The 25,628-nt window shown below is 38.7% G+C and overlaps 1 protein-coding gene across 7 annotated transcripts in view; it reads left to right on the top strand.

The window, feature by feature from the left end:
- Window positions 1-25,628, top strand: part of focad (focadhesin) — a 227,909-nt gene that overhangs the window by 21,888 nt on the left and 180,393 nt on the right. For all 7 annotated transcript variants that reach the window (XM_073072700.1, XM_073072683.1, XM_073072676.1 and 4 more), the window contains 3 exons: window positions 9,637-9,731; window positions 14,679-14,753; window positions 15,795-15,949. In XM_073072700.1, coding sequence (XP_072928801.1) covers window positions 9,675-9,731; window positions 14,679-14,753; window positions 15,795-15,949 — 287 coding nt within the window. In that variant the 5' untranslated portion in view covers window positions 9,637-9,674. The remainder of the gene's footprint in view (window positions 1-9,636; window positions 9,732-14,678; window positions 14,754-15,794; window positions 15,950-25,628) is intronic.

Raw genomic sequence — 25,628 nt, 5'->3', positions numbered from 1 at the left:
GGTCAAGTTATTGGGTGTATTTACAGCAGAAGCTTAGGTTCTTGGTTAAAGGGCATCAAAGGTTACGGGGAAAAGGCAGGAGAACGGGTTGGAGAAGGGTAATAGGTCAGTAATGATGGAATGGTGGAGCAGATTCGATGGACTGAATGGCCCAATTCTGCTTGTATGTCTTATGGTCTTAAATCAATCTAATGATCCTTTTCTGAGCTTCCTTAAAGCTGTTTATATCCTGCCTTAAATTAGCAGAGCAAAGGTGAACATAGTACTGCAAGTATAGTTTCAATAATAACCTAAGCTATTGCTGCAAAACTTATTTTATACCATTTTTATTTTATAAAGATCAACATTTCCATTTTTACTAAATTTTCATACATCGTAACATGAATTATTACCCTATTTGAGAGCTTCCAGAAAATTAAAACAACGTGTCCTGAACTGTTGTGTAGTTAACAACATTTTCCAGACAGGAAGGCTCTACAACGGGAAGTCAAAACTACTCAACGCATCATTGGCAACAGCCTACCCACCATCAAGGACATACAGTGCTGTGCAAAAGTCTTAAGTACATGTAAAAAAGTTCTGTAAAGCAAAGATGCTTTCAAAAGTAATGAAATGAAAAGTTTTCAAATATCAAAAGAAATTATAAAGAGCAGTGAACACTATAAAAACTAAATCAAATCTATATTTGGTGTGACTGCTCTTTGCCTTTAAAACTGTGTCAGTTCTCTTAGGTACACTGGTGCAGTTTTATAAGAAAATCAGCTGATAGGTTGTTCCAAGCGTCTTGGAGAACTTGCCACAGTTCTTCTGCGGACTTTAGGTGTCTCTCTTGCTTCTACCTCTCCAGGTACAATAATCCCAGACAGCCTCGATGATGAAATAAAGGCTCTGGAGGCCATACCATCTGTTGCAGAACTCCTTGTTTTTCTTTTAGCTGAAGGTAGTTCTTTATGGCTTTGACTTTGTGTTTGAGGGTCAGTGTTTTTGCTAGAGAAAGATGGTAGTGCGATATCGATACGCAGCAGCCTCTCCGGACTCTGGATTGGGGATTACCAAACATTATGTGGTTTTTCTTGTGCGGTCTGTTTTGTGCTTTTTCGTGATATCATTCCAGAGAACATTGTCGCATTTTTTAACTGCATTGTATTTGTGGTTTATAAATGACAATAAACTGAATCTGAAGTTGGAACTGATCAGACACCTCCCTGATGGTATTGTGTGATGGATATGAATCTGCTTGTACTTTTCAGCATTGAGGATTCCATTAATTCTGACCAGATCACCAACTTCATTTACAGAAATGCAGTCCCAAATCTGCAGGAAATTGCTGGCATGCTTCACTGTTGATGCCAGACACGCATCCATGTAGCACTCTCCAGCTTTTCTATGGACACATTGCCTCCTGTTTGGGCCATAAATTCCAAATTATGACTTGTCAGTCCGAAGCATTTGTTGCCATTATTCTGTCCTTGTGTTTTTGTGCGGAAGTGAGTCTCTTGGCTTTGTTTCCACTTTGGAGGAATGGCTTTTTGGCAGCAACTCTTTCATGAAGACCACTTCTGGCAAGACTTCTTCAGACTATAGAGGGGTGTACTTGGGTTCCAGTGGTTTCTGTGAGTTCAGAGCTGATAATAGGGCTGTACTATTTCTGATTTAGAAGAGATGACGGTCTCATATCTCTGCTGCACTCATTTTCCATGACCAACCACTGCGTTTCTGGTCCTCAACCATGCCCGTTTCTTTGTGCTTCTTCAGAACAGCTTGGACAGCACACCTTGAAACTCCTGTCTGCTGTGAAATTTATGCTTGGGAGAGACCTTGCTAATGCAGGATGACCACCTTGTGTTGTGTTGCAATGCTCACTGTTGCCATGGTGTGAGAATTGATGATTTGAAGGTGAACTCTCACATGTGTCACACCCTCGGGTTTTAGTTTGGTTGTCCTTCACCTGTTTGGATTCCACGACACCTGTTTCTGTTTCAATTAATCAGCTTAGTTCATTGAGCTTGTTTTGTCATTGATCATTAGCACCTGTTTGCTATCTTCGTTTAATCACGCACTGGGTTATGTACCTACAAAGTAATTATTTTTATTTGAAAAGTGGTCTATTACTTAATATGTTACTTTCTTTTAGAAAATGCAAAAATGTAACATTAAATTTTTTGGAAAATTGTTTTGCAAATCTAAAATTTACTCTTTTCTGTGGACACACTAATTGAAAAGACAAAAATTAAACATCTAAAACAAAATTTATATAAAAGTCTAGGGTGCCTAAGACTTTTGCACAGTACTGTTAATACAGAAAGTTGCCAGGAAAAGGGCCAGTAACATCATGAAGAATTATACCCACTCTGCTCATGGACTAATTGTCCTGCTTCCATTAGGGAGGAGGCTATGTAACATCCACACCAGGACCACCAGACTCAAAAATGGTTACTTTCCCCAAGCAGTAAGGCTGATCAAGACTTCCACCCATTAACCCACCCCTCCACAACTCCCAATTATTATTTCTTAGCAGAATCAACTTGTTTGCAGACGCTCCTGTACTTTTTGTCACTTTATGGGCATACAATTAAGCTATGTACATAGCTATCTGATGGGTATATTAATTGTGTTTTTTTAGATTATTGTGTCCTTTATCTTAGTGTATTTTTTTGTGCCCCATCAGATCCAGAGTAACAATTATTTTATTCTCCTTTACACTTGTGTACTGGAAATGACATTAAATATTCTTGAATCTGGAATCTCACTCTCCACCAGTTCTTCTTCACAGTCATTCCGATGTTCTGCCTCTGTCAGTGGTTTCCCCATCAGATCTGACCTGACTTCTATCCTCTCAATTCTATTTTACAGCCTTTAAATGTTACCCTTCTGATTCAGACCATTGTCACTGGAAGGGCCCTCAGATGAAGCTATCCTATAAAAGGTGTCAACAGAAATAACCTTCTACTCTTAAAATCTAAAATCTTAAAATAACTCTCCAGTTGCATCACTCCAGGCTACTCTGTTTAATCTAGCTCTTCTAAATATGAGATCCCTTTTAAATAAGACCTTTATCTTAAATGATTTTATTACCTCTACAGACCTTGATTTTATGTTCTTAATTGAGACTTGGTTAAAGCTAAGCAAATACAGCCAGTTATTTGAACTGTGTCTCCCTGGCCATGACAGTTTCAGCATACCAGGGCCCAGCTTGTGACTATCTCGAAAGCATTTCAAGTGCAATCTACTGTCTGTCAACCAGTTTTCAAATTTTGAGGTACATATGTTTAAAATTTTTGGTACAGATCCTGTCCTGTGTGTTATTGCTTTATTGCCCTCCTAAACCCAATGCCTGCTTTCACTTGGAATTCCCAATCCTCATCCTCTATTAGTATTGAACTCGCACATAGAATTACCAGCATTGTCATCGCTGATGATTTCAGTGTTCATTTTAATGATCTCTCAAATGCGAACTCTATGGTAGCTGAATTCACAAGACAGCCTAGATCTTACCGAGCATGTCACTGAGCCCACCCATCGACTGGGAAATATAGTAATGACAAAAGGATTGAGTATTATTAATGTGTCTCTGATTCCATTGTCTCTACTAATTTTTATGTACTTTATGTACTTTTTGGTAGCCAACACCATGAAAGAAATTATAGCTAAAAACAATTCTACGCTGCAATGCAACATTCTCTGAGCTGGCTAGTTTATGTGACCTGCTCAGTAAATGGTTGATTCTTTCAGCAATAACTTGACAAATATATTAAACACAGAAGCCCCTCAGGATTAGAAATATCAGTTAGTAAAATGTTGTCATGGCCGTGAACTTAAGATCATGCAGAGCAACTGAGAGAAAATGGTGGAAAGACCACCATAGTTTTTCAAGGAAAAACTTGCCTCTTTTAACACTGCTATACAGCAATTCAAGAATATTGTTCTTGACCATAAACTGACTGTTGAAGCCTGTCTCAACTAATAATGTCCTCAGTCAAGCATCTGCACAAAATATGAGGAATTCACAATGTTTCTTTTTAATAGCAAAATTATTTACATTAGGGAGAGCATAGTCACAGATACTGGTAACCTCATCAGCCAATCTCATAAAAAGATGGCAACCATGTCAAAGTTTGCCAACATTTCTGATGCAATACTCTCTAAAGGTTGTAAAAAGAGTGACCATCTACTTACTGTTTCAGGCCTGTCCCTACCGCACTTTTTAAGGACTCTTTTAATACTGTTTTCAATTCTGTTACTTGAAACTAGAGTTTATTCAGATGCCTTAAATGGTGGCTGTCAAACCCTACTTTAAAAGCTGAACTTAACAGTTAGCTAACTACAGGCCTATATCAAATCTTCTCTTCTTGAGCAAGATTCTTTAGAAGGTCAACCAGCTCGACAACTTTCTGAATGAGAGCAATATTCTGGAACAATTTTAGTCAGGTATTAGAACAAACCACAGCACGGAGATGGCCTTTACCAAAATTGTCAGCCACCTTAGGCTCATCACTGATGCCAACAGGGTTTCAGTTCTAACTCTCTTAGATTTAAGTGCTGCCCTCGACACAATTGACCACACCATCCTCGTAGATCACCTTGAGAACTGGGCTGTCCTCTCTGGTGGTTCCCTCAGCTTTGCGCATGTATCTTAGAGAGTTTTTTGTCAATCTTCAAGACCATTTTTTTTAAGAGATACAATTTAACTTCTGGTGTTGCTCAGGGAAGCAGTCTTAGTCCCCTACTCTTCTCCCTATACATACTCCGCTGAGGAAACATTATTAGACATCATAAACTTGATTTCCACAGTTATGTAGATGGCGCACAGCTGTATATCTCAGTAGAGCCTAACAATAAAGCACCCTGACTTCTGGTATGGCTGCAATAAACAACTGGATGAGCAATAATTTCCTAAACCTTAATGAAGATAAAACTGAAATACTTTTAGTTGATTCCAAAGCCAAAAGAGATAAACTTCTTCATAAATTTAGAAACTTGGCTCCCCATGTAAAATCAGATGTAACAACCCCTATGTATTACCCTTGATATAGGTTTGAACTTTAAATCCCACAGAAAGAAAGTGATTGAGCAGTATTTCTATACTTTAAAATATGCCTGTCATGAAATGATGCAGAAAAACTAATTCACGTCTTTATGTCAAATAGATCAGTTTACTGCAATGCACTTTTTACGGGCCTTCAAAAACAATCTTGATAAACTTCAGCTTGTTCAGAATGCCACTGCTGGACTTTAAATAATACCAGGGGAAGGAGCATATCACTCCTGTACTAGCTACTCTGCATTGGCTTTCTGTATCTTTTAGAATTGATTTTAAAGTTCTCTTAATTGTTTTTAAAACTCTCAATGTTCTGGAGCAGGAGTATATCACAGAATTGCTTTCATTCCATAATCTTGCTTGAGCTCTTGTGTCTTCTGTCAGACTCTATATTTAACAAACTCCTTCAAAAGAAAGTTGGCAGGGCAGCTTTCTTTTAACTATGCTCATAAATTGTGGAATTCAGTACCTAAAAATAAAAGGGATGCAGACTCAGCTGACACTTTGGAACGCCAGCTCAAAACCTATTTATTTAACCTTGCTTTTGATGAATGTAATTTTGTTAATTATTTTTGTTTGTACAAACCCCATTTCCAGAAAAGTTGGGATATTTTCCAAAATGCAATAAAAACAAAAATCTGTGATATGTTAATTCACGTGAACCTTTATTTAACTGACAAAAGTACGAAGAAAAGATTTTCAATAGTTTTACTGACCAACTTAATTGTATTTTGTAAATATACACAAATACAAATTCACAGAATAAAACACACTCATTTCTCAATTGCTAGGAACTTGAGGACTATTCTAGCGGTGTTTAGTATTGCAGCTTGCTGAAGATAAATGTTGCAGTGTAGGCATCATTGTTTAATGATAATGTGAAGTGACTTTGGGATGACACCAGTTGTAGATATTAGTATTGGGACAATGTACATCCTGTTCATTTTCCAAAGTTTTAAAAATTTATTTTAATTCAGCATATTTCTGGTGTTTTTTACTAACTGTATGTTTTGTGTGTTTGGAAGGGCTATATCAAGTAAGTTGTTGTTGATTCTGTAATATTATACTTGGACAGTTATTTAGGATTGTCCAATCAGTAATAATGGTCATAATATAATTTGTAGGGCTCAGACTCTAAAACTGGATCAGACTTTTAATTATAGGAAGGTGTGGTGTCTTTTAAGAGTTTGTATTTTAAAGCAAGATTTTGGTCACTGATTTGTCTGTGTAAGTAATCAGATTGTGTTAAACTGCTACATGATTCTGTAGTATGTTGAATTGTTTGATTTCTTTTGGCATTTTTCTGCATTTTATTGTCTTGAATTTGTTGGTTTTTTATTATGAATTTTTTGATTTGTGTTAATCAGCTGGTTTTGTATTGCCACAAGGAAGCCCTCTTTCTGGGAAGAGGTCTTCAATTCTCAGCCAGGTGTTCAACACTTCCTTGTTGACATTTATTTCTGTTCTTAATGTTTCACTTTTATTTCTTAATTTCTCCTGCTATGTTGATGTTCTCATTTCATTGCTCAGTTTTTGGTTTCTATCAATGCCTGTATTTTGCAATCATTGCACTGCACTGCTGTTAATGTTGTGCCTATGTTATTCTGTGTAGTTCTTCAAATGTTTCAAGTTTTTCTAAATATTGTGGTAATATAATATTGCTGAGTATTAACAATTTTTGCAAATTTTGATGACATGTTTTGTTTTGCTGTGTAGGGTCTCTTGCTGGGTCAGTGCCTATATATTCTGCTAGTGTGGTGTTAAATGTTATGATAATTTTATCTGTAAGCTCAGCTTCATCATTAGCATTCTGTGGAGGCTCTACATTTGTGTTGTTGCAGTTACCGTCAGGTTGTCAGTTGTTGAAGTAGTTCTATTTTCATCAGCACTTCAGGGAGGTTGCATCGTCATTTTTTTCTTGTATAGCATTGTTGTGGTCCTTGTGTTGGTCTCTTTCTAGCGCTTGTGCAACTTCATGTTTTATTTGGTTTAACATGTTTATAGAGATTAAGTTAATCTTTTACTATCACTCTACATTGATCTTGCATTGTGCATTTACTTGCATATTGTGCTAAAAACTGTTGATGAAGTATGTCCTTGAATACTGTCAGATCAGTTTCAAGTTCCCTTGGTAATATCTTTCGTTGTTGACATGCACAAATTCTGAATATGTTTACTTCTAATGACCGCTTCATGCATGTCTTTCTTCTTTTAACCGCTTGAGTGGTTTCGGTTGTAAGTGGACTGCTCGCCTGAAAAGCACCTGCAGGAATCGCAGCCTGTGATGTTGGTGGGCTACTTTGAATGCTGGCAGTAATTTTTTCAGGTTTCTCGGTGCCTGCCCGCCTATTCAGCAGTGCACCAGTAATGGTTCGCTTACTCTCCTGCCCATTCCTTGCTCCAGGCATAACCTGGTGATCCCCAGGCAGCAGCATTATTATTATTGATACTATTTGCATCATTGTTGTTCTTTGAGATGAGTTTGCTGCTAATTCAGATTCAGTTTATTGTCATTTAAAAACCACAAATGCAATGCAGTTAAAAAATGAGACAATGTTCCTCCAGAATGATATCAGAAAAACACATGACAAAACAGACTACACCAGAAAATCCGCATAACGTTTAGCAATCCCCAATCCAGAGTCCGGAGAGGCTGCTGCGTATTAATATCGCGCTACCATCTTAGCACGTTCCCCAGAAAGGAGCTCCAATCCCACCAGACAAACAAGACCAAAAACTAAAGCTACAAGACCTGCTCAAAACCACATATTTACAACATATAGTTACAACAGTGCAAACAATAGCATAATTGATTTAAAAAAAAACAGACCATGGGCACAGTAAAAAATATTCCAAAGATGTTAAAAGACTATAAGTTCGAAAGAAACCACCACACAGTTTCCACAAGTCCTCAGGGTCTCCGACTGACTCGTCATCCCACGCCGGCGGCAGAAGGGAATACCCCCACTATGGACTTCCACGGCATCTGAAATAGAAATATTGAGAGACCAGAAAGCGAACAGTTGGTTTGATTCCCAGTGAAGCTGGAGTAATGAGATGAATGTTTGTTGGGATTGTAGGAAACGTGTTTAGAAGCTATTTTGATTCTGATCATTGACAGTGAATGATGATTTATTGAATATACATTTCTCTTTATGAATGAGTAATTGGTGCCATTTAAAAATAAACCATTTCCCCCCAATCATTTCCAATCTAAACATGATTTGTTGCAAATATTGTGTATTTCTCTGCTTGAAAGGAAATGACTGCAACTATATGCTGCATTTAAATCTGTTGGTATCTTAACTTCAGTGTTATTCTTTACACAGAAGTACTGACAGCAGCGATTTATTTAATACCTACTTAAAGAAGTGTCACAAAAGATAAAGTCTAGCCCACAGGCTACGGAGGTAGATGAAAATTTCAAAGATCAGATAATGAAGACTGTGGGTCTCTGGCAGAGAGGAAGCTGAGAGTAGTACTGAAATGCAAGCACGCTTGAAAGGACAGGTGGCCTATTTCTGTCCCTACTTTCTTGTGTTTTTATGTCCTATGTGCTTCAGAACCATTATTTTCAATGTCAACAACATCACAATCAGTAACACAAGTACCAGACAAACTTCATGCTTCCTAATTTCCACAGATCTCTGATCTTCAACATTAACTCTAAAATGTCTGCTGTTCCGCTGTTGTCAAGGTTCCAGTCACCATGTAAAACCTTTATTAGTTTCCTGTACCTAGTTGATTTATACATTAGCATCAAGTTTAAAAAAAAAGGTGAGAAAATCAACCAAATAGTTAAATTGATATAATGCAGCTTGCTGGTTCTTATTTTATTTTTTATAACGAATTGGGGCACTAATTCATTCATGTTATCATCCTTTTGTTGGTTCCATACTGTGGGAATGAAGAAGATAATGCTCTGAAGCTCTTAGAAGAATGCCTTCCCTGTTGGACCAAAAAAACCTAGGACCTACATTTCGGTATAATCCAGCAACCTAAAGATTATGAAGATCTAAGGATCTCTGTATTTGACCTGGCATCCTAAATTCAGTTCCAAAATTCAAAAGATCTAGAGGTGTATTAATGTCAAACACAAATTAAAAGTGGGAAAAGAAATACTCCACATACATTTTAAGACAGATTTATCAGCATATACAATGGTTAATGGTTCTTGAAACTAGTGGCAAAATCCTGTTCACTACAGTTTAGCAATGCTATGAACACTTTGACCACTTGGCTCTAAAGTGGAAATTTTGTTCTAATTGTGTTTTCTTATTTTAAAAACAGCTGTGTATAATTGATTTGTAGTTTGTTTTTCTTGTGATGCAATGTGTTTGTGATGTTGCTGCAAGCTTTTCATTGCACCTGTACGTACATATGCTTGTGCACATGATAATCAATATGACTTTGAGTTTGACTTGAACAGGAATACTGATCATTTTGAAAAATAGAAAATTGCAGGATGTTCACTAAAAAGGGCAATTGGTCATTCAACAATTGGTTTGATTGCTAGTTTTAATGACATAGTTTTCAAGATACTAGAACATCATCCTCTTTGGATTCCAGTCTTAACAGTTTTGCTTGTTATTTTACAGACACTACTTGAGAATTGCATGAAGAATTCCTAGCAACAATGTCAGAGGATCTGAAGAGGAGATTTGAATTTCAAAATTCAGTAATCCAGTCACAGGTATGATATTTCATAATTTTTGAAAATGATGTTAAGAACATAATATAAAAAATAGGAACAGGTGTTTAAATATATTTAGTGAGGTAGCCTCTATTCAAAGTACATATATGTCACCAGATACAACCATATACCCTGAGATTAATTTTCTTGTGGACATATTCAATAAATCCATAATAGAATAATAATCATAACAGTCAGTGAAGGACTGCACCAACATAGGCGTTCAACTAGTTTGTAGAAGTCAACAAACTTTGCAAACACAAAAAGAAATAATAATAATAATAATAATAATAATAATAATAATAATTATTATTATAGAAAGACTTTGGAACATGAACAGGGCATACATTGTCTTGATAGTAATTTCTCAAAGTCACTACATAGTATCATCCCAAAGTCACTACATAGTAGCATTAAACAGTTAAGGCTACACAGTAATATCTGTGTAAATCTTCAGAAAGCCACAGTACTAAACACCAGTAAAATAGTCCGAAAGTTCCTAGCAATTAACAAATGAGCGTGCTTGGCTATACCTGTACCTCAGGTTTTGCCAGCTTTAGCTGAGAAAAAATAACTAATATAATAAAATAAGAAATAAATATTGAGAACATGAGAGGAAGAGTCCTTGAAAGTGAGTCCATCCGTGTAAATATGTTCAATGGTTGGGAGGGCTTTACCCATGTTTGACTGAGCCCTATCCACTTTTTTTAGGATTTTCTGTTCAAAAGAATTTGTGCTTCCATGCCAGGCTGTGATACAGCCAGGCAATATACTCTCCGCCATGCATCTACAGAAGTTTGTCAAATTTTTAGATGTCATGCCTAATCTTTGCAAATTCCTAAGGAAGTAGAGGTGCTGCTGTGCGCTGCAATACGAATTCCACAGATTCACTCTTCTCTGGGAAGAACAGTTGCTCTTGTCCAATAAAAAGAAGTTAGCTTTAAGAGGAGCAGCCAGTGTTAGAGTGGGGAGCTCAGGCGTTGGCTCCTAGAGGCTTTGGTATGCAGTGGGGATACCAGGCATGATAGTGGAATGCTTCTTTTGTGGGATGTGGGAAGACAGGGAGACCTCCAGTGACCCTGATGACTATACCTGCAAAAAGTGTATCCAGTGAAAGCTTTCTGCCAGATCATGATAAAGATTGGAACTGGATAAACTCCAGATTATTCAGGAGGCTGAGGGGTTGATCAACGGGGCATAGAGGGCGGATGCAGATAATTTGGTGACTGTTGGGGTAAAAGGGGTTGGCAGCCACCAGACTAGCTCTGTGGCCGTTCCCCTCAACAACAGGTGTACCAGCTTGTGTCCTATTCGTGTAGGGGTGGTGAGTGACCCAGAGGAAAGTCAAAGCGGTCAGGTCAATGGAGCTGAGTCGAGCTCTGGCTCAGAAGGGGAGGGGGAGAGAGGATGAGTGAAGTAGTGATAGGGAATTCCATAGTTAAAGGAACAGACAGGAGATTCTGTGGATGTGAATTAGACAACTGGATAATATATTGCTTTCAAGGTCAGGGATGTCTCAGATTGCATCCACAACATTATAAAAGGGGGAAGGTGAACAGCTAGAAGTCATGGGTCATATAAGTACCCAGTATATAGGTAGGAGAAAGGAGGAGGTTCCGAAGAGCGAATATAGGGAGGTTAGGTAGAAAGCTGAAAAGCAGGTAATCTCTGGATTGCTGCCTGTGGCATGTGCCAGTGAGGGTAAGAACAGGATGATTTAGCAGATGAATATGTGGCTGTGGAATTGGTGTAGGGTGCCAGATTTATAGATCATTGGGATCTTTTCTGAAAAAGTAATGGCCTGTACAAAAAGGATGTGTTAACTTGATCCTGAGGGGGCCCAATATCTTTGCAGAAAAGTTTGCTAGCGCTGTTGGGAAGGGTTTAAACTAATTTGGCAGGGAGGTGGCTACTGGAGTGCTAGGACTGAGAATGGGGCAGTTTGTATACAAGCAGGTGCACTGTGTGGTGTATTGGTAAAGAAGGATGGGCAAATGGTAGGGCAGAATTGAAGTCATTAGGATGAGATGAAGTGTTACAGGGGAGCAAAATCAAAAAGGGTGGTGAACACAGGACTGATGATGTTATATTTGAATGCATGTAGTATACGGGATAAGGTAGATGATCTTGTAGCACAGTTAGAGATTGGCAGATGTGATGTGGGTATCACTGAGTCATGGCTGAAAGAAGATCGTAGTTGGGAGCATAACTATGGAAAGGACAGGCAGGTAGGCAGAGGGGGTTGCGTGGCTCTGTTGGTAAAACATGAAATCAAATCCTTAGAAAGAGGTGACATAAGATCAGGAGATGCAAAGTCCTTGAAGGTAGAATTAAGAAACTGTAAGGGTAAAATGACCATGATGAGAGTTAAATATAGACTGTTACGCCTGTGCCCCCTCCTTTTTGAGAATCGCAAGATCGCTATTAATTCAGGTCAGGAGGCCCAGGAAATGAGAGAGAGACGTTTGGAATGTTTGGCCCTTCAGCGATACAAAGCCACGGAACAGGTCATTGTCTTTTGGAGACGAAATTGTGTATTGAGTACTGTACAATTCATCGAAGCCCCCCCGGCAATGAACCGAGGGGGGTTGGTGGAGGGATTGCATCATCCCAACCTGATTGACATCTGAGACCCTGTGAGTCAGGATAAAAGAGGGTCTGTGGGAACAGGCCCTCAGACGCACCAGAAGAAATGCTAGAACTCCTGTAACAGTGTAATAGCGAAAGCTGGTGGAAAAGCCCACATGCGTCCTTTTCCATTTGCCTCGGAACTGGTGGGGCCTTTACCACGGAAGCCCGGCTTTAGCTAACCACAAAGGGGAAATCAGCCCCCAATGACTCTCGAAGGATTGACATCATAAAAGGAATGGGCAAGTTAAACCTCTGTCTCTCTCTCCAACCAAAAAGCTGCAGCTTGAATGAACTTGAGTGACTTTTATATTTCCATCGGACAATACATTATCCCCTAGACAACGATAGAGCTATTTTTTTATTGATTATTATTATACCCGCGCTTTTAGAGTTAGTATTGACGACGTATATTATATGTATGTTTGCATTGATATTACTTTTGTGTATTTTTATCAATAAATACCATTAAAAATAGTACCATCAGACTTCAACGGACCTCTCTATCTTTGCTGGTAAGTGACCCAGTTACGGGGTATGTAACAAGACCTTTAAACAGTAGCCAGGATGTGAGATACAAAGTACAACGGTAAATAGAAAAGACATAAAAAGGGCAATGTTATGATAGTAATGGGGGAATTTCAATTTGCAGGTAGATTGTAAAAATCTGGTTTGTCCTGGGTCACAAGAGATGATATTTGGGCAGCTATCTACAGGGTTGCCATGAGTCGATGACGAATCAATGACACTTAAAAACAACAAAGGGAATTACAGATGCATGAGAGAGGAACTGGCCAAAGTTGACTGGAAGGAGACACCAGCTGGATTGACTGCAGAACGGCAATGGCTGGAGTTTCTGGGAGCTATTCAGAAGGTGCAGGATAGATACATTTCAAAGACAAAGAAATATTCTAAAAGGAGGATGATGCAACTGTGACTGATAAGGGAAGTCAAAGACAGCATAAAAGGAAAAGAGGGGCATATAATATAGCAAAAATTAGTAGGAGATTAGAGGATTGGAAGGCTTTCACAAATCTACGGAAGACAACTGAAAAGCAATTAGGGGAGAAAAGATGAAATATGAAGGTAAGATACCCAATAATATAAAAGGGATATCAAAAGTTTTTTCAGATACACAGTATAAAGAGTTAGAGAGCTGAGAGAGTGTATATCAGAGCACTGGAAAATGATGCTGGAGGGGTAATAATGGGGGAATAAAATGGCAGATGCAGTGAGTGGGAATAAAGGGGGCTTTTTCTGGTTGGCTGCTGGTGACTAGTGGTGTTCTGCAGGGATTGTTGTTTAGACCACTTCTTTTCATGTTTGTAAATGATTTGAATGACGGAATAGATGGCTTTGTGGCCAGTTTTCCAGGTTATACAAAGGTGGGTGGAGGGGCAGGTGGTGCTGAGGAAGCAATGAGTCTGCAGAAGGACTTTGACAAATCAGGAGAATAGGGAACAAAGTGGCAGATGAAATATAGTGTAGGGAAGTGTATATGGTCATGCATTTTGGTAGAAGGAATAAAGGCACAGACTTATTTTCTGTATGGTGACATAATCTAAAAATCAGAGGTGCAAGTGTACTTGGGAGTCCTCGTGCGGGATTTTCTTAAGATTAACTTGCAGGTGGAGTTGGTGGTAAGGAAGCCAAATGCAATCTTAACATTCATTTCAACAGGACTAGAATATAAAAGCATAGTTGTAATGTTGAGGCTTTATAAGGCATTGACTAGATCGCACTTGGAGTAACGAATATTTAAAAGGGCTAGATAGAGTAGACATGGAGATGAGATTTTCTATAGTGGGCGAGTCTAGGACCAGAGGGCACAGCCTCAGAATAGAGTGGCATCCATTTATAACAGAGATGAGGTGAAATTTCTTTTGCCAGTCAGTAGTGAATCTGTAGAATTTATTGTCACTGACTCTGGTGGCCAAATCATTAGGCATATTTAGATTAGTCAGGGCATCAAAGGTTACAGGGAGAAGGCAAAAGATTGGGGTTGAGGGGGATAATGAATCAGCCATGATTGACTGGTGGAGAAACCTTGATGGGCTGAATTGCCTAATTCTGCTCTTATGTATTATCATCTCATCACCATATTAAATCTATTTCCCTGAATCTTGAGGCTGTGTCCATTACTATCCCTTTCATAATTACTGGTATGTATGTTTCTATAAGGTCCCATCTCTCATCTTTATGTTTTCCAGTGAATATTGTCCCAGGCAACTCAATCTCTCATCATAGGTTAACTCCCTCATGACAATTTTAGATCTATATGTACATAATCAATATAATTTAATTTCTCTCTTTGCACAGGCTGTAGGACATCTGGTTGCTGCCATTTTAAAAGAAAAAGGGTCATCATCTCTGATAAAGTATTCTTCAGATCAGGTTTGTACTTCATATTGTTAAATTTGCTCAGCAGTTTTTAACATTCGTAGTAATGTTTGATATTTTTCAGAAAGTCTGCCTTCATTTATTACTTTGAAGAAACCACACTGAAGTTTTAGTACTGTTTTGGTGTAATTAGATATTTTTACATCTGGTGTCTGTTTTGTGCATTTAGAAAGCATCTTTTGTGTGCTTGTCAGCAGTGTGATGATTGTAAAGTTTTTTAATGTTTGGGCTTTTACTCCTGTTGGAGGATCTTAATGAATTTTTAGTGATCAAGTAGGCAATATGGTAAACACACATTGAAAGTAATCCAGTGTAGCAGAATATTTGAAATCACATGCAGTGGTGTATTTTTATGAGCACAGTGGAGTGCTGGAATGAATGAATGAGACTGGACCTTATAACCTGTCCTTTTGCTGCCTCTGCTGGCAACATTCAGTTACTTGCCAAACTTTTCAAAGACCTGTGATATTTTCTTTATCCTTGGTGTACAATGAATGTCATAGCACTGTAAATGCATCCCCTTTCTTGTGAATTAAAGTTGAACCACAGCTGATAGATAGAAAATGTTATTAAAACTAACCGGGAACAAATGTTGGTATTAAACAGTTAAAATGCTGCAAATAAATAGTATTTAATAAGGAAGTGAATTGGTTCACATGTTGTCTTTGCAAAATCATAAGTTTCTCATTCACGAAGGAGGAGGCAGATCCCTAGGAATGGGAGCTCCATGAAAACAAACACTAAAAAAATCCTACCCACAAATGGTTTGTGCTGCTGCTCAGTTCTGTAAAACAATAAAACATTGTTAAAAATTTGAAAATGATATGACCACATCAATAGAGTCTCTGAAAATTTTTAATCTTATGATTTTACTTTTTAGGAAGTTATAAATTAATTCATAGTTTAAATGATCAGAATTGATTTAACATTGTGGTTGCTCTCAATTTATATGTTTCCTTTTCTGATGTAGTATGCTGCAGCAATAAGCCAGGCATTTTAGTTGACTATTGTAAATGGTTATTTTTTTTCTTGCAGACTCCTGCATTGAACTTGTTGTGGGAGAAGTGCTGCTGTGACAATGTGGTGGTTCGTACAGCCAGCTGTGAGGCACTGGTTGCCCTTGTGGCACAGAATCATGCCGAATTTAATTATGTGCTCAATGGAATTTTGAATCTGATCCCCTCTGCCAGGTACTAGAAGTAATTAAGTAAGGTTTGGCATAGCTTGTTGATGCAAGACATTTCAGTTCCTTTCAGGAATAATACTCTTTGACAAAGGATTCACTGAAAAAATTTATAATTTAGGGTTTTCCTATTCTCAACTGCCTTGAATTTGGAAAGAGACTTGCTCTGTTGCATGCAAGCAGAAGAGTGCATGACCATAAAGTGCTTTCTTCTACTCTATATTATCAGATTTAAATCAGATTTTGAGAGTTACTTGCCTCCATACATTGGAAAAACTGACAACTATTCCTCAAAGAACTGAATTTTCTCATAGTAAACACAAAGTATACTGCCGATGCTGTGGTCAAATCAACACATACAAACAAGCTGGATGAACTCAGCAGGTCAGGCAGCATCCGTTGAAATGAGCAGTCAACATTTCGGACCGAGTCCTGACGAAGGGTCTCGGCCCAAAACGTTGACTGCTCATTTCAACGGATGCTGCCCGACCTGCTGAGTTCATCCAGCTTGCTTGTATGTGTTGAATTTTCTCATGTTGCTTAGTGTAGGTTATTTTACATCATGATGGTAAAATGGGAGCTAGTGAGATGTACATCCTTATTATCTCAGTAGTTGGAAGAAGAACCTTTGAAATATGAATGTGTGGTTGCATACTCTTGAGTCACAAAACTGAATTTGAGAACCTGTTTTTTGCAGTTGTGCGAACTTGATCACCTCACTCAGTAGCTCTGGTTCCTTGTCTGATTCAGTGCAAGTGGCTAAATAAATCTTCTGTTGCATTTCTTAGGAGAGAATGAAATAATTTTTTGAATGTTTTGTCAACAATGTATAAATGACTGAATTTACCTTCACTTTTAGCTGCAAATTTTTCTAATTTGTATACTTGAACACTACAGAATGGAGAAAGGTTCATCTCTGCAGTATTTGAACTTGTCCACCATGGCATCCGGTGATATCACGCAATGACCATAAGCCTTTCCTACTACTCCCATTCCTGACAGTTTATTCCAGATCTTTTCTTTTAAAACCTTTTTATTAATTTTCAAACAAACATAAGAAGGAAAACAGCAAATACAGAGAGCTTGAGAGTACATAACTAATAAGGCTGGAATGCAAATACAGACAGTTAATAACCCAAATATAATAACCTCCCAAACTCATAGTGTATTACAAAAATGGAAAACTGGGAAAAAACCATTTAAAAAAACAGCTAACCTAACCGATATGGGCTATTGTATCATATCAGGTATACGCAGTAGTGTCAATAACTCCACTCCTCTATCCAAATAACTAAATGTGATAAGAAGAAGGTTCGGGAAAGGTCATTTTAACTCATATGAAAATATTGAATAAATGGTCTCCAGGTTTCTTCAAATTTGACCGAAGGGTCAAAAATGACACTTCTGATTTTTTTTCTAAACTCAAACAAGATATAATTTCAATGGGAAAACCATTGAAGTGTAGTTGGGGGATTAATTTCTTTCCCGTTCAGTAGAATAGATCTTCTAGCCATTAGTGTGACAAATGCAGTCATCCGCTGAGCTGAGGGGGATAAACAACTGTTATCCACCATTGGTAAGCCAAAAATTGCAGTAATAGGATGAAGTTGCAAGCTAATACTCAGAACTGTTGAAATGATACCAAAAATTCTTTCCAGTATTTTTGAAAGCAAGGGCAAGACCAAAACATGTGAGTCAATGAGGCTACTTCAGAATGGCATCTGTCACAGATTGGATTACATGAGAATAAAATCGAGTGAGTTTGTCCTTGGACATATGAGCCCTATGTACCACCTTGAATTGTATTAGGGCATGTTTGGCACAAATAGAAGAGGAATTAACTAACTGTAAAATTTTCTCCCATTGCTCTGTAGGTAAGGGACATTGAAGTTCTTTTTCCCATTCATTCTTAATTTTATCTGACATCTCTGGTTGTATGTTCATGATCATATAAATGACGGCTACTAAACCTTTCTGATAGGGATTTAAACCTAGAATTTTTTCTGTAATATCAATTGGGTGTGAATTCGGAAAGGACTGTAACATATTATTCAAAAAATTTCTAATTTGTAAGTATCTTAAAAAATGGGCTCTAGACAAATTATATTTATTAGACAGCTGTTCAAGGGACATAAAACAATTATCTGAAACTAAGTCACAAAAACATGTTATACTCGTTTTCCAGATCTTTATTATCTTTGAAAGTTACGTTACAAAAATATTCTTCTCCAATTAATGCCTTTGTTTCTTCCTGCGATCTAGCTTTGAAATGTAATTTTGAAGTCATTTAATACCATATATACTTCCAGACTTTAAGCTTTGCAGATACTCCTTATAAGCTCATCATACATACATAACACATTTCCCAATTTAAATGCAACAATTCAAATTGAATAAAAGTTGTCAGATTCTGGTGTTTAAATCTCTTAGAAGTTAAGAACGAGGCATAAAACTTGTTGCTTCATGTTCATTTTATTAAGAATTAATAGGACAAAGGAAAGTTGAAGCAAAGAGGGACAGAAATCTACTGCTTGAAGAAGGGAAGCTAAAGAAAGATGGTGCCTAGCACAATACAGTTACTTTAATACTGTAGAGATGAGTAAAATTCCATAGATAAGTATTTTCTGATTGGATTATTCTTATTTAATACGGTAGTAAAAACAGCGGATGAGAAAATACTCATTCAGAACAAAGAAGCTAAAAAGCTCCCAGAATTATACTTTGGACAGCAACTAAAGGCATATTAAACTGTTATGTATATAAAGGCTACTGAAAGTGCATATAATTGATTGTTAAACTACAAAGGAAACAACAATTAAAATTAAACAGTTGGATCCAATAAAATCCTATTAGGGTTGAGCTGTTGCTGTTGAACTTGTTTGGCACTGACAACCCAGCTGTTATTAATGAGAATCAGAATCAGGTTTATTATCACCGCCATGTGACGTGAAATTTGTTAACTTAGTAGCAGCAGTTCAATACAATACATAATAGAGAAGAAAAATAATAAAGAAAAAGTAAATCTTATTGAGTATACTTTATACAGTATACATATATTGAATAGATTAAAAAATCAAGCAAAAAACTGAAATATTATATATTTTTAAAAAAAGTGAGGTGGTGTCCAAGGGTTCAATGTCCATTTAGGTTGGCAGAGGTGAAGAAGCCATTCCTGAATCGCTGAGTGTGTGCCCTCAGGCTTCCATACCTCCTACCTGACGGCAGCTACTCATAAAACTCAATTAAACAGTAGTTAATATTTTAAGACAATGTAAGACCAAAGTTCAATGTAAAGTAAGGATCTTAGATGTATTATTATGTTATGAAGTAGCAATGATTGCATTTGACCAGTATATGAAGAAAATGGAGACTTTAGCCTTTAATTAATGTTCCCTAGATTTTGGATGTGCCAATTCAGAAAATGGTTAAGACTTGTGATGCTCCTTTGACTTGTAACCATTAACTGCAGAATGTGCAGCTTTGTGGCTTTCATCTATTCAAAGGTTGCAGCATCTAAACTGTGCAACAGTTTAGCTGGATGTACCAGTAGAAGGTTGATTTTTGTGAGTGGCCATTCAAGTTGAAGCTAGCCTGCAATTCTGTTTCTTGCATTAGGTACTATCAGTCTCCAATTCAGCAAACTCTGCAAGGGATCATTGAACTATGACATTAAATGCATGAGGAGGAATTTGTGGTTTTAAAAAGTTTGGGTCCTGATGTTTTTTTTTGCCATGGGATCCTTTTGCAATCCAGTGAAGCCTATGGATCCATTCAACTTAAATTGGGTCTGCAAATAAAATCATAAATAAAGCTAAAATAAAATATTTGATTAAATTGACATTTTTTTGAAAGACCATATTTTTGTTTGGTTGTTAAGTAATTTTGATAAATCTACAAAGAAATGAGCAATCATGTGTTAATTAAGTGTAGTGTAAGGTATTCAAGAAATTTGTATGCTAAGTAAAATAAGGCAGGTTTTACAATTTATCCAATGTTTTCACACTTTCAATGGCCTTTAGATGTATTTGAAGAATATATCTCATGATTTTCGTATCACATTAGTGCTGTAACTTTGGGTCATTGGGAATTTCAGGTCTTTTAACATCAGAGGTAACCCAGCCATGGCTGATCAAGCAATGATGTGTACAGTTAGCATGTGCTGCAGATCCCCATGGACTTGTTCTCTTCATCTAGAGCCATCCTGAGGGTTTCTCTGCTGCCTCAGTGATGTTGCCGATGGTTGTCTGCCTCCTTGTACCAGTAGTGCCCAGTGCGCTGAGGGCTCTGTGCAGAGACTGTCCAGCAAAACCCCGGTAGCCCACTTCAGAGAGCATGTACTTTGCCTTTCATCCCTGCCTCTGACAGTCGCTGCCTAGTTCCTCTAACCTGGCAAGCTTCCTCTCATGGGCCTCTTCCAGACACTCCTCCCATGGCACTGGCAGCTCCAACAGGATGCCTCTGACACCAGGAGGATATCTGGTCTCAAGGTGGTCTTGACAATGTGCTGTGGGAACTTCCATTGTTTCTTCAGGGCAATTATGAACTGCCATTCGTGAGCGGGTGCCAGAATCCCTCAAGGTTGCTTTTCTCTAGCTTCCGGTTGCTCTCCTGCTCTCACAAAGCTGATGCTTCGATGGCAGGGTTGGGCTCGTTTGCTGTTACTAATTTTCAAGAAGATTCCTTCCACGAGGATACCTGGTCACGTCCCCCTGTCAGCTGTCTCCAGGAGCTTTTGGGCAGCAGCTCAAGGTGTGCTCCAAGGTTCCTTTACTGGAACACAACAGACAGTCTGGAGGCATTAACCTTCCCTCAGCTATGCAGGTCGGATGGCCTGAGCAAGATGTCTTATATTGCCTGGCCAGGGAACTTGATTTGGTGTGGCTTTGCTCACCAAAGATCAGTCCATGTCACTCTCCTGTCTATGTCTTACTCCCACCTGATCCAAGCTCCTTGCTGCTTCATGCACACTGCTTTGGTGGCTCTCTCTTCATCCATGGATGCTCACTTCCTCCTGGTTGAACTTGCACTTCTGCCTCCCTTTAGCCTTGTCGTACCTGGGCACTGGCAAGCTTCCCAGGCCAGCTGTTCCTCGGATCACCACTCCCACCAGGACGTTATGACACAGCGAAGATTCAGCTACTGCATGGCCTCTTCTACTCTCCACTTTCTCCCGGTCTTCACAATGATCCTTGCCTGGGCCACCTTTGGGTCACTGGATTCCCTGTATTGCATCACCTCTTTTGCTCTTGTCACCTTGAACTCTTCCTCCAAGGATTTTAAGGGCAGCTGCAGCTTGGTGTTCTTTCCATAAAGGGTGATGCTACTGAGAGTCCTGGGCAATCCCAGCCACCTCCAAAGAAAGCTGCTGACGTTTCTCTCTAGGTTCTTGACAATGGAAATTGGAACTTCATATACCAGCAGTGTCCAAAGAATCGATGCCTTGAATTTGCCAAGTAGTCCAGCCTGGCCAGCTGGTTTCAATCAGCCCTCCAGGTCGTAATAGGTTGCCTGGATTGATAATGTGTCTATCAGGCTGCTGTCAAACACCTTCCCAAGGCTCTTCACTAGCTTTACAGAGATGGTTGGAATGAGTGTTCCTACAATGTTGAAGCAGAATCTGTCAATGACTGTCCTTGCTCAACACCAATGATCTTGATTTTGTGGGCTTGAAACTCATCCTTGCCCAGTTGATGAACTTCTTGTAGAAGGCGCAGTGTGGAGCATCAGGTGGCAACCTTGCTGTTTCTTTAACATTGTTTTTGTTTGAGGCCAAATTGTTAGCTCGACGCTCAACCTAGCACAGATGGAAAATGTGGAAGGAGCCAGCCAGATTCGAACCTGGGACCACTCACCTTGTGATGTGGATGCCATTACACCACTGGCCAGCTTACGAGGTGCAGGGCTGCCCAATATTTTGCTAGCTGCATTGCATGAGCATCTGCAGACAGGAAGACTGCTATCACATTTGATAACTTCAGTAATTTTGAAGCAGTGATGAGTGTGTTGTAAACAATATTTCAATAGTTCCATTTAATATCAGAGAAAGTATACAATATAAACCTGAAATGTTTGCTCATTGCAGACATCCACAAAAACAGAAGAATACCCCAAAGAATGAATGACAGTAAAACGTTAGAACCCCAAATCCCCCTTCTCCCCTCTCCCACACGCAAGCAGTAGCAAAGCACCAGCCCTTCCCCAACTTATGTCAGCAAAACAGCCTTCAGCACTCTCCACCCATCGAGTAATCAATAGCAAAGCCCCTAAGAAAGACCATGGTCTGCAGTACAGAAAATCTAATCATTCATCCAATATTTTGAGATATTTGTAACAACTATAATGTGATATGAAAATATCTATGACTTATATTGGTGACAAAGTCACAGGTACTGCTATTACTGCTGTGATTTGTTGCTTACATTCATAATTGAAGGGAATGCTAAATTTCAGTTACAGGTTGGTGAAAATAAAGATGTAATTTTTCCCCATCCAACTTCACAGACCCATAAGACAGGAATTCGGCCATGCAGCGCATCGAGTCTGCTCCACCATTCAATCGTGGCTGATCCTGTATCCCACTCAACCCCACAACCCCCTGGAATCTATCCACAGACCCCCAGTTAGGAACCCCTGTTATGGGTGATTACAAATACACTGACAAAGGAAGCTAGAATATTATTATCCAGAGGAAGAGGAGGCGTTCTGGATACAGTGTATGTTTTGTATGTGTGCATTCTTGGGCTGCATGCTAGAGTCATACATCTTATCATCAGTGAGGGGGCTTTGTGCCACTTGTCTTACTGTGGCAGCTCAGATGCTGCTGCTCTACCCATAATAGTTCCTATATCTACCTTTAAAATGTTGGATAGACTCATCGGTAGGTTTATATGGCAGAAAAGGAGGCCTAGGGTGAGACTAAAAGTGTTATACTCAAATAAAAAACAGGGAGGTTTAACTTTACCTCATTTAAAGACCTATTATTGGGCTGCCCAATTAAGAGCAATTGTGTCATCGATCAGAGAAGACGTGGATTCAAGATGGGTTCACAAAATTCAATTGGTGAGTTATCTTCAGCAGCTCTTCCCTTTTTAAATCCAAACATGTGGAAGAATGTTGAGACTCAGAATGAATGGGTTAACCATACATTGAAAGTATGGGATAGAATTGGGAAAAAATGAGATCTTCCAAGGACTATATCAAGGACAACCAGAATTGCATTCATTTCAGATTTTCTTCCAGCAAGACTGGATTCTGGTTTTAATAGATGGGTGCAAAGAGCCCTGGTACTTGTGGACCAAATGTTTTATGGCAAGGCGCTCAAATCTTTCGCCCAACTCCAAACTGAATTTGACCTTGTATCAAATGACTTTTATAGATTCCTCCAAATTAGACATTACCTTATATCACACAAAGAATGGAACAATCATAAAATATGGCCAAATAACTTGGAAAAATTTTGGATAGAGATCATCATGGGTAGGGCGCAATCTCAGAAAATTGTATCTTGTGTGTGTGTGTGTGTGTGTGTCACACACACACGTTACATACGAGTTCCGTTCCTGAGTCCGTCTTTAAGTCAGATTTGTATGGAAGTCGGAACAAGTACATCCGGTATTATTTAGCATCAGTTAGTCAAACGTTTGTCTTAGAAAATAGTATATATTTTACCTTTCTATGCATATAAAACACTTAAGAAATGTATGTATTCCAATAATTAAACCACTGCGTTGCTTAGTAATAATTGTAGCTTTAATTGGGGCAGCACCTTTCACATGCTCCATTATTCTCACATTATCCATTATCCTTTAAAATTGTTCCGATCGTTGACCGACTGTAGCCTAACGCTTTTCCAATGACCGATGGCGTTTCACTTCTTTCCGAATACTTTATTATTTCCACTTTATTTTCAATTGAGATCGCTTCCCGTCAATGGAACAGAAACACTGCAGGCGGCGGCTCCCGAGGTCTGCTGGGTCCTAAGGACCACTGTATTGAAACAGGCTAAATGGGACAAGTGGGGGCTGTGCTGGGTTTGGGTATTTGATCATCCACAATATTCTGCGTGGGAATTTAAACTGGAGGTGGCAGTGTTTTTTTTATGAGGTGGAGTTGTGAGCTCGACATCAACCCAGCCCAGATAGTACGGAGTCACTGGATCGACATCAACCCAGCACGGGAACGGTCTATCACTGGATCAAACTCGGGAAACTCCGTTCTCCAGCCCGGTGCTGATCTCACTGCGCCACCAGCCGACCAGAACGGGGGGGTGGGGGGCGGGCGGGCGGGGTCAGGGTGAATCTTACTAAGAAAAATTTAAGCCAAATACGAAGTTAAACACTCAACACAGTGTCAACAGCAACGACTTCGAATGGCAGACGGTGTTCTCCTTCCTCGGTTCGTAAGTACGAGTTGTCCTAAGTGGAAAGTTCGTAACTCGGGGACTACCTGTATATATAAAAAAATACACCTGGATACAATGGATAGCATGTTAGATGTTAAACATAAGTTTGAATTGGAGGTAAATTCCATAATAGAAGAGAAAGAGTGGGAGAGGACTTGGGAGTCATGGCCTAAATGCTTGACTAGTCCCAGTTGGAGGGAATTTGGTTGGAAAATAAGGACGAGGTACTTTAAAATCCTACTAGTAATATTATACACAGAAGAAAGCAGCAGACTTTGCTGGGGAGGCTGTGGCCTAGTGGGAGATTTTGCATGTATATTCTGGGACTGTCCCAAATTAAGGGAATTTTGGTACAAGGTCACTGAGGAAATGAGAAGGATTTTAGATATTAGTATACCCTTTGAACCTAGTCATTTCATATTAGGCAACGTCCTGCAATCTGCATTAGAGAAGAATAAACTATACATGTTAAGAGTCTTGATTCTAATTGCTCATAAAATGATAACTGTTAATTGGCTTAAATCTCACCCACCCACTTTGGAACAATGATTACAGAGATTGAAAGAAGTGAACTGTATGGAAAATATCACTGCAAGTTTACAACTGCAAATGGAGTCTTACTTGGAAAGATGGAACTCTGTTATAGTGTACCTGGCACAGTGAAAGGCCCATACAGGGAGGGGCCTAGTAAAATGTAGGACTTGAGTTGATTTACTGAGGATTGTGATTTTATTTTAAATAGATGTAAAACTGCATTGAGGGGTGATATAAAGTATGTAAATCATGTGTAAGTTTGTGTTTGTATGTAATGGTATGTATATGCTCTTTGTTTCTTCTTTCTCTTGCTCCAACTCTCTTCTACCCCTGGTATTGTTAATATAGTTATTTATTATTGTGCAGTGAACTGTGGGCTGATAGCCGATGCTTGTTTGTAGATATGTGTTTGTTCAATAAAGCATGCAAGCCTTGCATGCTTCAATCACAGTTTCAATCTTGACATCTAAAACACAGAATACTGCAAACATTCTGTAGGGTAGGCAGCCCTTGTGGAAAGAGGAGTAGTTAACATTTTTGATTTTGGCATTGTTTTGCGATTAATCAAGTTAGTTTTATTTTAAAAAATACTTTGGGGGAAGCCTCACCCTCTTCTTTAGTCCTGAATTACAAATGGTGGAAAAGTTCTTAGCAGGTGGATCTTGCAGCTTTGGCCTCTGTTCAGTAGTTGAACTCTTGAAAAATGGGCCATGGTTGCTAACTGGAAATTGGATCAAAATCTCAGGAATGG

The sequence above is a fragment of the Hemitrygon akajei genome, chromosome 2 (genome assembly GCF_048418815.1).
Source record: "Hemitrygon akajei chromosome 2, sHemAka1.3, whole genome shotgun sequence".
Classification (NCBI taxonomy): domain Eukaryota; kingdom Metazoa; phylum Chordata; class Chondrichthyes; order Myliobatiformes; family Dasyatidae; genus Hemitrygon; species Hemitrygon akajei.
The sequence above is the reverse complement of the archived record's forward strand: the minus strand, read 5'-3'. Positions and strand labels throughout refer to the sequence as shown.